General features: G+C 43.8%; 1 protein-coding gene across 1 annotated transcript; it reads left to right on the forward strand.

The window, feature by feature from the left end:
- The first annotated feature begins 10,831 nt into the window (after positions 1–10,831).
- LOC133906456 (uncharacterized) lies at positions 10,832–11,905 on the forward strand. Its single transcript, XM_062348371.1, has one exon. It carries the CDS (start codon positions 11,003–11,005, stop codon positions 11,387–11,389), a length of 387 nt encoding a protein of 128 aa, XP_062204355.1. The 5' UTR covers positions 10,832–11,002; the 3' UTR covers positions 11,390–11,905.
- The last annotated feature ends 774 nt before the right edge of the window (positions 11,906–12,679 follow it).

The raw sequence follows: 12,679 nt of genomic DNA on the forward strand, positions 1-12,679 counted from the left end.
ATCGACGTGTTCGGTGTGTGTATAAACTAAAAAAAAAATTATCTAGGTTCAGACCTCCCGCGGGATAACAACCCTACGTCCTGTGTATTCTTTTATATATAATATGAAATTGTGTTACCGATGTGTTCCCATTTCCTTACAAGTCCAATTCTCCTTTATTTATATAGCAGTAGTGGTGTACATACAAACCGATCGTAACAATAGTGTGAGCGGTCTAACCCTAAAGAAACCAACTACCCCTAGCTAGGGTAAGTATGCAAACCCTACACTGATTGACCGGCCTGCCCTGTCCTGTCGCCTCATGCCGCATGCCCGCCTGCGATGTTATCCTATCGGCTGTGCGGCATCACACCTGTCTGTAACACCATCCCATAGCATTTAATGCTATAGGACGGTACACGACCCATCTACGCTGGTTAAGATTTTGTTCGCTGGAGGGGGTGCATGAGGAAGAAAAATAATTAAGTAGATATCATTTAATGTGACTTGATAGGTTAAAATAAAATATCTACCCTACGACCAGTGAGGCTGGTCACAGAGCTTACCTCCGTGACTCAGAGCTAGTCGCGAGAGCCTTACATAGTCACACGATAGGATCATGATCTTTAAAAAAATATCTACTATCAACTAACACTCCCTTATACAGACTCCCCTCACAGGATCCCTTATTCAATACGCCATGATCTTGTCTTCTAACGAGATTTCTTGAAAAAAAAAATCGTCAATTTTTCTACGTGATGTGTTGTAACATCTATGGTTTTTATTTTTGATATCTAGTTTATTCTGTATTATCTCAGTCTCCTACTGCTCAGGGAATCACAATTGTTGAGTGTGCAGGGAGAAAGGTCGCTGAAGATTCCAGCTGAAAGAATGACATCACCTTTCACTCCCTTCTTTTGGTTTTCTGAAGAATCTGAACTTGTTTCTGTTGCAACATGCCCTACAACACTGAAATTTCCGGCTAAAATACAAAAATAGACAACATATGCTAGCGTATTTACGAAAATAGATAACATATCGGCGTATTTGTAAATCTAGCATCTGTATTCGGCACTTTAAAATCCGAAAACTCAATTTCGGTACCTCAAACTCCGAAAATACGTCGGGCCCACTGATTTCGGCAACTGAAGTACCGAATACGACACTGTTCACCGTATTCGACACCTCAAATACCGAAAACACGTTGTATTCGGCAACTGAGGTGCCGAAAGCAGTATTCGGCACCTCAGTTGCCGAATACGGCTTCTACCGTGCAGCGACAAGCTAGCAAGCTACAGTAGAACGCAGAAATGTGTTAAAAATTTATGTTTTTTATTTAACTCATGATTTTATTTGGGAGTATAAAAATAGTCTAAAAATTCTAAATATTTTCACGAACAAAATAGAGGTCACTGGCAATCCGTTTTAATTGGTTTGATACAAAAAGCATGAGCCAATATTTAATTAAAATTCTCTAAATAAGTTAACTTTTATAAATTCTAGTAATTTTTAATACCTCAAATAAATTCTCAAAAATCTAGAAAAAATCACTAATATTCTTATAATGTGATGTACTAATTTATAAAAATATTTTGAACCCTATGTTATTTGGTGAAAAAATAAGTTCCTTTATAATGATACATTTATATGCATTCTTATCATTTCATGTCATATTCTCTTTTAATTCATTTCATGTGACATTCTCTTTTTAATTCATTTCATTTCATGTACTAATATTTTATTATTTCAAGCTCACCCAGCACATTTGACGATGAGATGTGCTAATATCCCCTCTGTTTGACATCCTCATTTATATGCATTCTTATCATTTCATGTGATATTCTCTTTTTAATTCAATTTAAATAAAAATAAACGCATACATTCTCTTTTAATTCATTTCATGTGATATTCTCTTTTATCATTTCAAGCTCACCCAGCACATTTGACGATGAGATGTGCTAATATTCTTCTCATGTGATGCAGTCAACATGAACATATTGAGATTGATTTTCATGCACCTTTGTTGTCTGCACTAAGGAAGCAAAATATTCCCAACCAAACATTGTCACTCCTCGGTAGATCGAAACACCTTCGCAAGTGCGCAACATCTTCTTGCCTTGTCATGCTTTTCATCTTCTCAGCCGTATATCTTCACATCACTCCAGCCATGACAACAAGGGCGGTCATCCTCCACAAAAGAGAATATCGCATGAAATGAATTAAAAGAGAATGTATGCGTTTATTTTTATTCAAATTGAATTAAAAGAGAATATGACATGAAATGATAAGAATGCATATAAATGGATCATTATAAAGGAACTTATTTTTTCACCAAATAACATAGGGTTCGAAATATTTTTATAAATTAGTACATCACATTAGAAGAATATTAGTGATTTTTTCTAGATTTTTGAGAATTTATTTGAGGTATTAAAAATTGCTAGAATTTATAAAAGTTAGCTTATTTAGAGAATTTTAATTAAATATTGGCTCATGCTTTTTGGATCAAACCAATTAAAACGGATTGCTAGTGACCTCTATTTTGTTCGTGAAAATGTTTAGAATTTTTAGACTATTTTTATACTCCCAAATAAAATCGTGAGTTAAATAAAAAACATGAATTTTTAACACATTTCTGCGTTCTACTGTAGCTTGCTAGCTTGTCGCTGCACGGTCGAAGCCGTATTCGGCAACTGAGTTGCCGAGTCGTATTCGGTATTTTAGTTGCCGAAATCAGTGGGTCCGACGTATTTTCAGAGTTTGAGGTACCGAAATTGAGTTTTCGGATTTTAAAGTGCCGAATACAGATGCTAGATTTACAAATACGCTGATATGTTGTCTATTTTTGCAAATACGCTGACGTATGTTGCCTATTTTTGTATTTTTGCCGAAATTTCCATGTCATTGTACTACCATCTGATGCTTGTGCCGTCACATGTTTCGGTTTGATACATCATCCACGGTAATCCGATTTCATTCTGATTTCTGCACCAAACTGAACTGAATATATATGCCTGCACCCAGATCTGGGGCATGCAGATTGAAGAAATCAACAAGCTGCAAAAAGATTATTTTTTTCCTGAAAGATCAAGCAGGAGAGGATCGATGGAGCTGATAATTTAGCAGCAGCGTGCATGCATGCCTGCATATAATATGGAACGCCGGCCCGTGGTTGCGTCGCGCTAATCAGTACGAGTTCATGTGCGCTAGGGCCTGTGCCATGTGCCGCTGCTTGTGTGTCGTCAGGGCCTGCCTGCCTTCATGTGAGCGCATCGCCATAGCGTACAGCTAGAGGTGAGGCTGCTGCATGCAGGTCACAGTGCTCTGCTCTCTTAGACTCTTACTGCATTCAGCTTGGGCATGAGCGATCACACACAGTCGTCGTTATCGCGTCATGGTTTTGGTAATTTGATGCAGATGGTGACGGCTTTTAAGCAGTGTTCATATATGTTAGTAGATCCACAGTAGGTACACGTTCTTGACAGTGTTCATATATGTTAGTAGATTCACATGTTAGTTTGTAAAGTAGCAGCTACAGCTTCACTTCGCAGTAGCAACGATTAAACAAGTTATTACACAGAATGGTGGCAATGTTAGGGAGGATAAGCTGCTAAAGCCTAAATGTGGGAGAATCTACTGTGGATATCACTTGCTACGTGGAAACATGGAAACCACTTCTGAATCTATTACAGAAGCTTTGAAAAGTTTTCGAAAACAGTGGTAATATTATAAAGGCATGTAAAATTTCAAGATCGAACTCGATTCCATTTGTTAGATACGAATTTGACAAACAGCGAGGAAGAAGGCAAATTTCAACCTGAATAGTTTCTATACTGAAATTAGGCTTTCTCTTGGTTGTTTCTCAATTTCCTATCTGTAAACTTTTCGATCTAGAAGTCCTACATTGTTGTAAACTATCACCTCCCCCAAACATCGCGATACTTTTTCAAGAAACTTTCGCAACTTCTAAACTAGTTTTGCTTAGTCTTTTCTTGTTTCCACCTAGTAAGCGGTTTCCATAGTGTATATCCCTGAAAAATAGTAGAAATTCTTTTTAGGAGAACATAAAGAATAGGATATGGGGAAGCTATAGTGTGCCCGGGTGTTTCTGCTCCTCCCAGCACCCGATTTTTTCTCTCCCTCACTTTTCACTTTCTTCTCTAACTTCAATGAGATCTGATCCCATCTTCTCCATCTCCAACTAGCTCCAACACCATCTTCGACTCCGACGAGAAATCTCTCCCTCACTCTTCACCCTCTTCTCGAACTTCAATGAGATTCAATCCCATCTTGTCCATCTCCGACCAGCTCCAACACCATCTTCGACTCCGACGAGCCTCTGGCGAGGTTAGGGTTCTGCATCTTGGGTTTCAGGTTTCAGGGTTCAGGCTCTCACGAGGCTCCCTCAAATCCCCGAACTTTAGGGAAGTCCGAACCAGCGGTGGCAGCGGTGAGGCAGGAGGGGGGCACCTTCGGCCTGACCGGGGTGACGAAGAATGGTGTAAGGATTTATCCAAATAGTATTCTAATTAATCATTAAATCGATCATTTACTTATTCATGACTTTAATGATTAATTAGAATATCGCTCTGGTAGTCTCGGCACGTGTTTTGTGCCCAAGATCAGAACACATGTCTTTTCAACATATCACATAACAACAAAGCTTAACAAAAAGCGAGTAATTAAATTATGTTACAAGTTTTTAAGCATCTATAATTTCTTACAATTTACAGCAAAAGAGAGCTAGAATGAGACTAAAACTAAGCAACTCCTAGACAAAGAGAACTATGCAGCGGAAGCTAAAACTATAAACAACAAAAGGAGGATGGAGCTATATTCCCTTAGGCCCTATCACAAAAGCACGATCTCCGAGCAGTTATCTACTCATACCCGCCACTACCCTCGACGGACGTGAAGTAGCCAAAGACTAGCTCCTCCTACCTGGTAGCACCTGAAAGAGCAGCGTGAGTACGAAAATACTCGCAAGACTTAATTCATATTGGGTACTTATAGATAACCCGACTCCAAGGATTATGAAATGTGATGTTAACAACAATACAACCACATGGTTATGTAAATTTATACGCGAAAGTAAAATTTGACAAAAACATATGGGAGCATCTAGACTTAACTAACATAACTATCTAACCCATAACCATCAACTGAACATTTATGTAAAAGGAAACATAATAAAAACATCTGTAAAGAACCATCTTAGCCCAACAACCACCTCAAACCAGACTTGTAACTCTACGATTGCTACAAATGGATAAAAGCATGCTCATGACTGAGAGCGTGATATTTCGAAATGTTTTTACACCCTGTAGGTGGTACATATTAGATAATAAGTCCGTTTCAACTGTGAGTTCATTTCTTTCTCTCCTGAATTTTCTTCTCTCATCTAATTGAATTAAAACCAAGTGCTCTAATGCTCCGAAATAAAATTACTCAAAATTAAACCTAATGCTTATGAAGTATAATTAGACTTAATTACGTAATTACGGTTTTAGGACGTGATAGATGGCCGGTGGGTCGGGTCGGGGGGAGACTCTAAACCCTAAGACAGCTTAGCATGGCGAAGATCGATGATTGCAGATCCGACGGAGGAGGGTGGGTGGGGGTAATGGCACATTGTAAGGGTGTCGGTGTTGGGGCACACGATAACTGAGGAAGAAGGCAGGAGGAAGGAAGAATGGGAGCCATCGGATAAGAGATGGATCAGTGATCCAACAGCCCAAAATTTGGATTCTACCTGGTCCAAAAATGCCCGAGAGGGTGTAGACTGGGCCATAGGATAAGCAGGGAGGCTGGATGACTGAGTAGTGTAGTGTCACATTCATTCACAGGCCCATTGATCGAAAGCCTACTGCAGAATCCAGATGCCATCGACTCGATTGACTTGCATCGATGATTAGTAGGAAGCCTTACCAGTTTGAAGAACAAACCTGACAGTGCCGCGCATGTCCCATTAGTTGTACATATGCTACATGATCTTTCCTTGATCTCTGCATGATGAACTGACGGCTGCAAATTCCATCTAACCATCTTGTTGGCTTTTTCACTAGGATCGAACAACCATGAAGAACACAAACACACAAAAGAACGACGAGATTTTTCTCAACACACGCTGCTACTTTATTTCTCACGCACGCACACTTTATAATTCATGGACACGACTCTTTTTTCACGGCACCTCTCTCTTTTCTAGGGCACATTATAAGGTGCCCCCTCCCTTCATTATATAGGGGCCAAATACTAGACTCCTAATCCTACTCCGATGCAATCATATTCCTACTAGAACTTTAATCCAACTCTCTACTTTGACATGGATTCTCCTACATACCAAAACTAAACCTACCATAAAACAAGATTAATATCCAACACTCCCGTTAATCTTATTTTCTTCACACTCGATTCAGGATGACGAACACTTCTTCATCACCCCGAACGCACTTGCACTTAGTTCAGGATGGTGAGCACACTCCTGCCTGCCTCCTTGCGCACTTGATTTAGGATGATGAACACTGCTTCATCAACCTAGGATGGCGAGCACACCTCTTCCACCCTGCACTTGTTTTAGGAAGACGAACACTACTTCATCATCCGAGGATGGAGAGTACACCTCTTTCACCCTGCACTCACCACACACAACGTTGGACATGCATGGGAACTACATGCACGACCACACCTCAACACAAGATCACAAAAGAGCTATCTCATACGTAAGTAGCCTCTGCTCATCATCTTTTCCTTTCTTCTCTTTGTCAGGACACTCATTAGAAAAATGCCCAAACTTTTGACAAATATAGCACTATATCTTTGACTTGTCAAATTTCTTCTTATGACCACCGGCCTTCGCCCCCCTTGTTTTCCACTCGGCCTTTGTTAGCAGGAGATGTTCACCACCTTCATTAGCACCTGCATAACCACGCAGTCGCTCCTCATGTGCTTTTAGTCGACCGATTAGTTCCTCCACAATCATGGTCTTTAAGTCACACAATTGCTCAATGGTAGAAGCAATATGAAGAAACTTTGAAGATAGGGCCCGAAGAATTTTCTTGACAACATAGCTATCCTCCACCTTGTCACAGAGTCCGCATAATTTGGCGATGATGGCCGTGACACGTGTGGCAAAAACATCAATTAAGTCCCCTTCTTTCATGCGCATCATATCAAGCTCGTTCTTGAGAGTTTGAATCCTTGCCTCCATTACATGTTCATTACCCATGTACATTGTCTTGAGCGTGTTCCAAGCCTCTTTTGTTGTCTCCTTCTCAGAAATTAGCAAGAGAGTCTCCTCGTCGATGCCTTGATAGATGGCCGCAAGTGCCATCTGATCCTTGCTTGTGTCGACCATATCCTTATCCCCATCCTTATCGACAGCTTCCCACAACCCCTGCGCCTTCAGAAAAACCTTTACCTTAATTGCCCACGCTGCATAGTTGGTTTTCGTGAGTATAGGGTACGGCAACGACACGGAGCTCGATTTTGTCTCTCCGATCTTCGCCATGGCTCTGATACCAATTGTTGGCTTTTTCACTAAGATCGAACAACCACGAAGAACACAAACACATAAAAGAACAACGAGATTTTTCTCAACATACGCTGCTACTTTATTTCTCACGCACGCACACTTTATAATTCAAGGACACGACCCTTTTTTCACGGCACCTCTCTCTTCTCCAGGGCACATTATAAGGTGCTCCCCTCCCTTCATTATATAGGGAACAAATACTAGACTCCTAATACTACTCCGATGCAATCCTATTCCTACTAGGACTCTAATCCAACTCTCTACTTTGACATGAACTCTCCTACATGTTAAAACTAAATCTACCATAAAACAAGATTAATTTTCAACACATCTCTGCTGCTTTCCCTCGCAAAATGGAAGATCAAGTGGGTATGAACCAAGTAGCAGATGCACCTATGTCGGTCGCTGGCCTGACAGCTTACCAGCTAACTGATCACAGTTTAGCTCTGCTTGTTAGTGCTTAATGAATTCTAGGGCATAAGTAGTGATAGTGCAGGTAATCTACTATAGCAACTTGTACTAGTGTTCAATATATATAGCAATGTTGGCCCAGCTCACACTCACGCACAACAGCTCACTCTCACGCACAACACTCTGTGAAGAAGCTCATGCAGAAACACTAGATCACACACACACGCGCAAGGATTTTTTTTGGCACTGCACACCAGCACCCCCTGGTTTTTCACTTCTATTCACCACACTAACATGCACCAATTACAGGGCTAAATAGCCACGCACTGCCGTGGCCGGCACTGAACCACTCTGCCACGTTCGGCCGCACAACTCGGCCAAGCATTTCACGTGGCAGCTGCTAACACATTTCCCTACATGCACGTCACAACCACTTGCATGCAGATCTCCTCTAATCTCTCCACTAACCACTCCACTAACTAACCTGCATGACACGCACAAGTTGACCACTTCTGTTCCTAGATGCTCACCGTGACACAGCTAAATATGATGAACACTTAACAACAAGATTAAGTCTAACAATCACCCCCTAATCTTGTTGGCTTTATTCTGCACCTCCACCTCGGGCTTCAAAGCAGTGTCGGCTCATCATCCGCATCTGCAAGGGCAAGTTGCACCACTGCCTTGGTCACCTTCTTTGCCTCGCTGCACTCATCGGTGAAGTGACCGAACTCACCACATTTGCGGCAATCGATCTTCGACTTATCGAACTTGCCACGGTACTTCTTGTCACCGTTCTTGCTGCCGCTGCTGTCAAAGCCCTCGCCGCCTTGCTTCTCTTCAGCAACTTTGGCCTCCCACTCGGCATGCGTGAGCCGTGGCTCAGCGTGCGCGACCAACAATTGCGGCCCTCCTTCGTTGTCATGCCGCCGCCCCCTTGATGACTCCTCATACGCCCGCAAGCGCCTGATAGCCTCCGCCACTGACATCTCAATCACATCCCCCCATTGCTCGATGGTGCTCACAAGGGGTAGAAACTTATCGGGGACGGAATGCAGGAGCTTCTCGACAACGGTGGTCTCCTCCACTTTCGTGCCGAGAGCACGGATCTCGTTCACGATAGTGGTAACCTTCAAAGCAAACTCATTAATTTTCTCAGACTCACCCATATACATACCATCAAGCTCCCTCTTGAGGGTTTGTACTCGGGCCTTCTTCACACGATCTTCACCAACATGCATCTTCTTGAGAGCATCCCAAGCCTCTTTCGCCGTCTCCTTCTTGGATATGGCCATCACCACTGCCTTGGGCACAGCTTGGACAATGGCGGCGAGAGCCATTTGGTCCTTCTTCTCATCGATGGCTTCATCGCCCTCCACGACCGCCCACACGCCTTGTGCACACATGAAGATCTTCATCTTCACTGCCCACACGCCATAGTTGTTCTCGGAGAGCATGGGGTAACGCACCATCACCCCCGCCTCCTTCACTTGCTGCACGACCATCTCATGGCCGCCTCTGTTGCCGTCGACGTCGTCGTCTCTGCCAGCAGCACCCTTGCCGCCGATGCGACGTCCCGGCGGCGTGTACACAGAACCGTCGCCGGACATGGCTGCAAGCACGCAACCTCGGCTCTGAATACCACTTGTTGGCCCAGCTCACACTCACGCACAACAGCTCACTCTCACGCACAACACTCTGTGAAGAAGCTCACGCAGAAACACTAGATCACACACACACGCGCAAGGATTTTTTTTTTGGCACTACACACCAGCATCCCCTGGTTTTTCACTTCTATTCGCCACACTAACACGCACCGATTACAGGGCTAAATAGCCACGCATTGCCGTGGCCGGCACTGAACCACGCCGCCACGTTCGGCCGCATGACTCGGCCAAGCATTTCAGTGGCAGCTGCTAACACATTTCCCTACATGCACGTCACAACCACTTGCATGCAGATCTCCTCTAATCTCTCCACTAACCACTCCACTAACTAACCTGCATGACACGCACAAGTTGACCACTTCTGTTCCTAGATGCTCACCGTGACACAGCTAAATATGATGAACACTTAACAACAAGATTAAGTCTAACAAGCAACTGGTAACGAGGAAATTAAAGATTTGTGTGAAAGGCTTTTGCAGAAGTGGCGCCCTAGCATGGTGGTTCAAGTGCAGCACTTGGACTCATCATCGATAAAATTTGCAGCTATCAGCATCATCCACTCTACTCGGTCAGAATGGAAGAACATGGTGCTTTTATTTGCCTACGCTCACTTGAAAAGGCGAAGTTTACAGGCGACACTGAATTGAAGGCTGCCGGCGAGGGTTTCGGAGGCTGCCGGGCTTACAGAGATGGCCTTTGGAGGAGGCCGGCCAGGCGGCGGTGATGAACGGCGGGCGGGGTGTTGCCAGCCACAGGTGGCGAACGACGGCCGGTAGAGACGGTGTCAGCCACAGGGGATGATGAAAAGTGAAGTGCCAGCGGTGGGGACACCACCGGAGACGCGCGGTGGAGGATGGCGGGGCGGGGGAGCTAGACGATGACGGTGTGGGAACGAAGAACCGATCGCTACAGGGATGAAAAAGACGTGATGTTGAAGACAAAACGTGCACCCTTCGATCTCATCCAACGGACCAGAACGGTCAACTGAAAAAATCCTTAATTTCAGGCACCTGAAATTTAGCATCCTTTGGCCTGTGTCAAAGTGCAGCTCCAACCCATGGATGTCGTCAGATAGACGTCACTGATGAAGTAACCTACCTGCAGGTATGTTGGTGCGCGCGCATGCTGCCCGAATGGAACTCGTAGGGACACCCACTATGCATGTTGCTCGCAATCATAATACCTATATATATATACTACGAGTACTGTGAACTATATGAAGTGCATGCCTATATATATTCTAACTAAATGCCCACCCCTCACTACCAGCCAATGCCATGCGTGTTCAGCTTGTTGCGTCCGGTTCGTCATTGCAATCATAACCTGTGTGCGTTTATAAGAAGCACACGATCAGGTAACCAGCCATCCCAAGTGCCGGTCTTTACAAGCAAACCAAACCTGCCGGTGCACGATGCCGGCCAACTTGCCCCGTGTCGTCCTCTTCCTCACCGCCGCCGGCCTCCTCCTGGCCGCATCCGCCAGCCCGGTGGCCGGCGGCGGCAACCACAGCGGCGGTAGGATGGTCATCATCCGCGCTCCCGGGGCAAGGGTGGTCGCCGGTGCTCGTAACGATCGCGCGACGGCCGCGTCGATGTGGCAGCGGCGCCTGGAGGACGAGGTGGCCCCGGAGTTCCCGACGGCGGCCGGCGGCGGCATGCTGGGGGCGGACGGCGGGCACATCTCCTACGACGCCCTCGAAAAGGACAAGACGGGGTGCCAGAGCGGCAACCAGTGCACCGGGAAGGGAGGAGGGTCCTACACCCGGCCGTGCACGTACAATAACGAATGCCGCCCGTGACCAAACTGAACTGAACTGAAGATATATGCCTGCACCCAGATCTGGGGCATGAAGGTTGAAGTAATAAACAAGCTGCAAAAAGATTGTACTTTTTTCACGAAAGAATCAAGCAGGAGAGGATCAATGGAGCTGGTAATTTAGCAGCAGCGTGCATGCATGTCTGCATATAATATTGCACGCCGGCGCGTGGTTGCGTCGCGTTCATCAGTGCTGGTTCATTTGCGCTAGGACCTGTCCCATGAGATGTGCCGCTGCTATGCTTGTGCGTCGTCAGGGCCCTGCCTGCCTGCCTTCATGTGAGCGCGTCCCCATCGTGCACTGCTATGGCGATCACAGGGCTATCAGCTTACTGCATTACTGCTAGCTTAAGCATGGAGATCACAGCCGTCTCGTCATGGTTTGGTGCAGATGGTGACGGTTTTTAAGCAGTTTATGTTAGTTACGTTGATCACAGTAGGCACACGTACTTGACAGGAGAAGATCAAGCCTAGTTTGTAATTATACGCATAATAGGATTAAAAAAGTCAGACTTCATAAATTTTGATCAACAATTAGCTAAATTATACGCATATTTAGTGTATAAAAGATGAATCAATAGATTTACATTTCACATATATTTTAATAAATTTTATTCCTTCATCTAAAATAATATTTTAATAAGATATTAATTTCGTAGCAATTCATAATATATTTAAGAAAAATTAATAATCAAAGTATATTTTGAAAGACTTTATCAAATCATAATACACCATATAAAAATAAATGGAGGGAGAAGCACTTAAATCTTCCTTCACAGTAGCACGATTAAACAAGCTAAACGGCACGGTGGCAAGCTTAGGGAGGATGAGCAGGTTAAAGTGGGAGAACATACGGTGAAAAATACTAACACTGCTACGTGGAAACATGGAAACCACTCTACAAAAGTTACCGGAGAAGTTTCGAAAAAGAAACATACATGTAGAAGGGTTGATATTACACAGGCGTGTGAAATCACAAGATCAAACTTGATTCCATTTGTGAGATATAAACTTGGCAAACATCGATGGAAAAGACAAATTTCAACGCAAATAGTGTTTGTACGGAAAATTGTCTTTTTATTGGTTATTCCTCAATTCCACATCTCATACAACATGGTTTTGATCTAGAAAATTTACATAGCTGCGCAATATCACCTTCCCTACGTATATGATATTGACATTTTTATCGAAAACTTTTTAAATCTTCTAAACTACTTTTTTGTGGAGTGGTTTCTATGTTTCCCTACCTAGTGTGTGATTTCCATAGTAATAT

Source organism: Phragmites australis, chromosome 23 (genome assembly GCF_958298935.1).
Source record: "Phragmites australis chromosome 23, lpPhrAust1.1, whole genome shotgun sequence".
In the NCBI taxonomy this organism is placed as follows: domain Eukaryota; kingdom Viridiplantae; phylum Streptophyta; class Magnoliopsida; order Poales; family Poaceae; genus Phragmites; species Phragmites australis.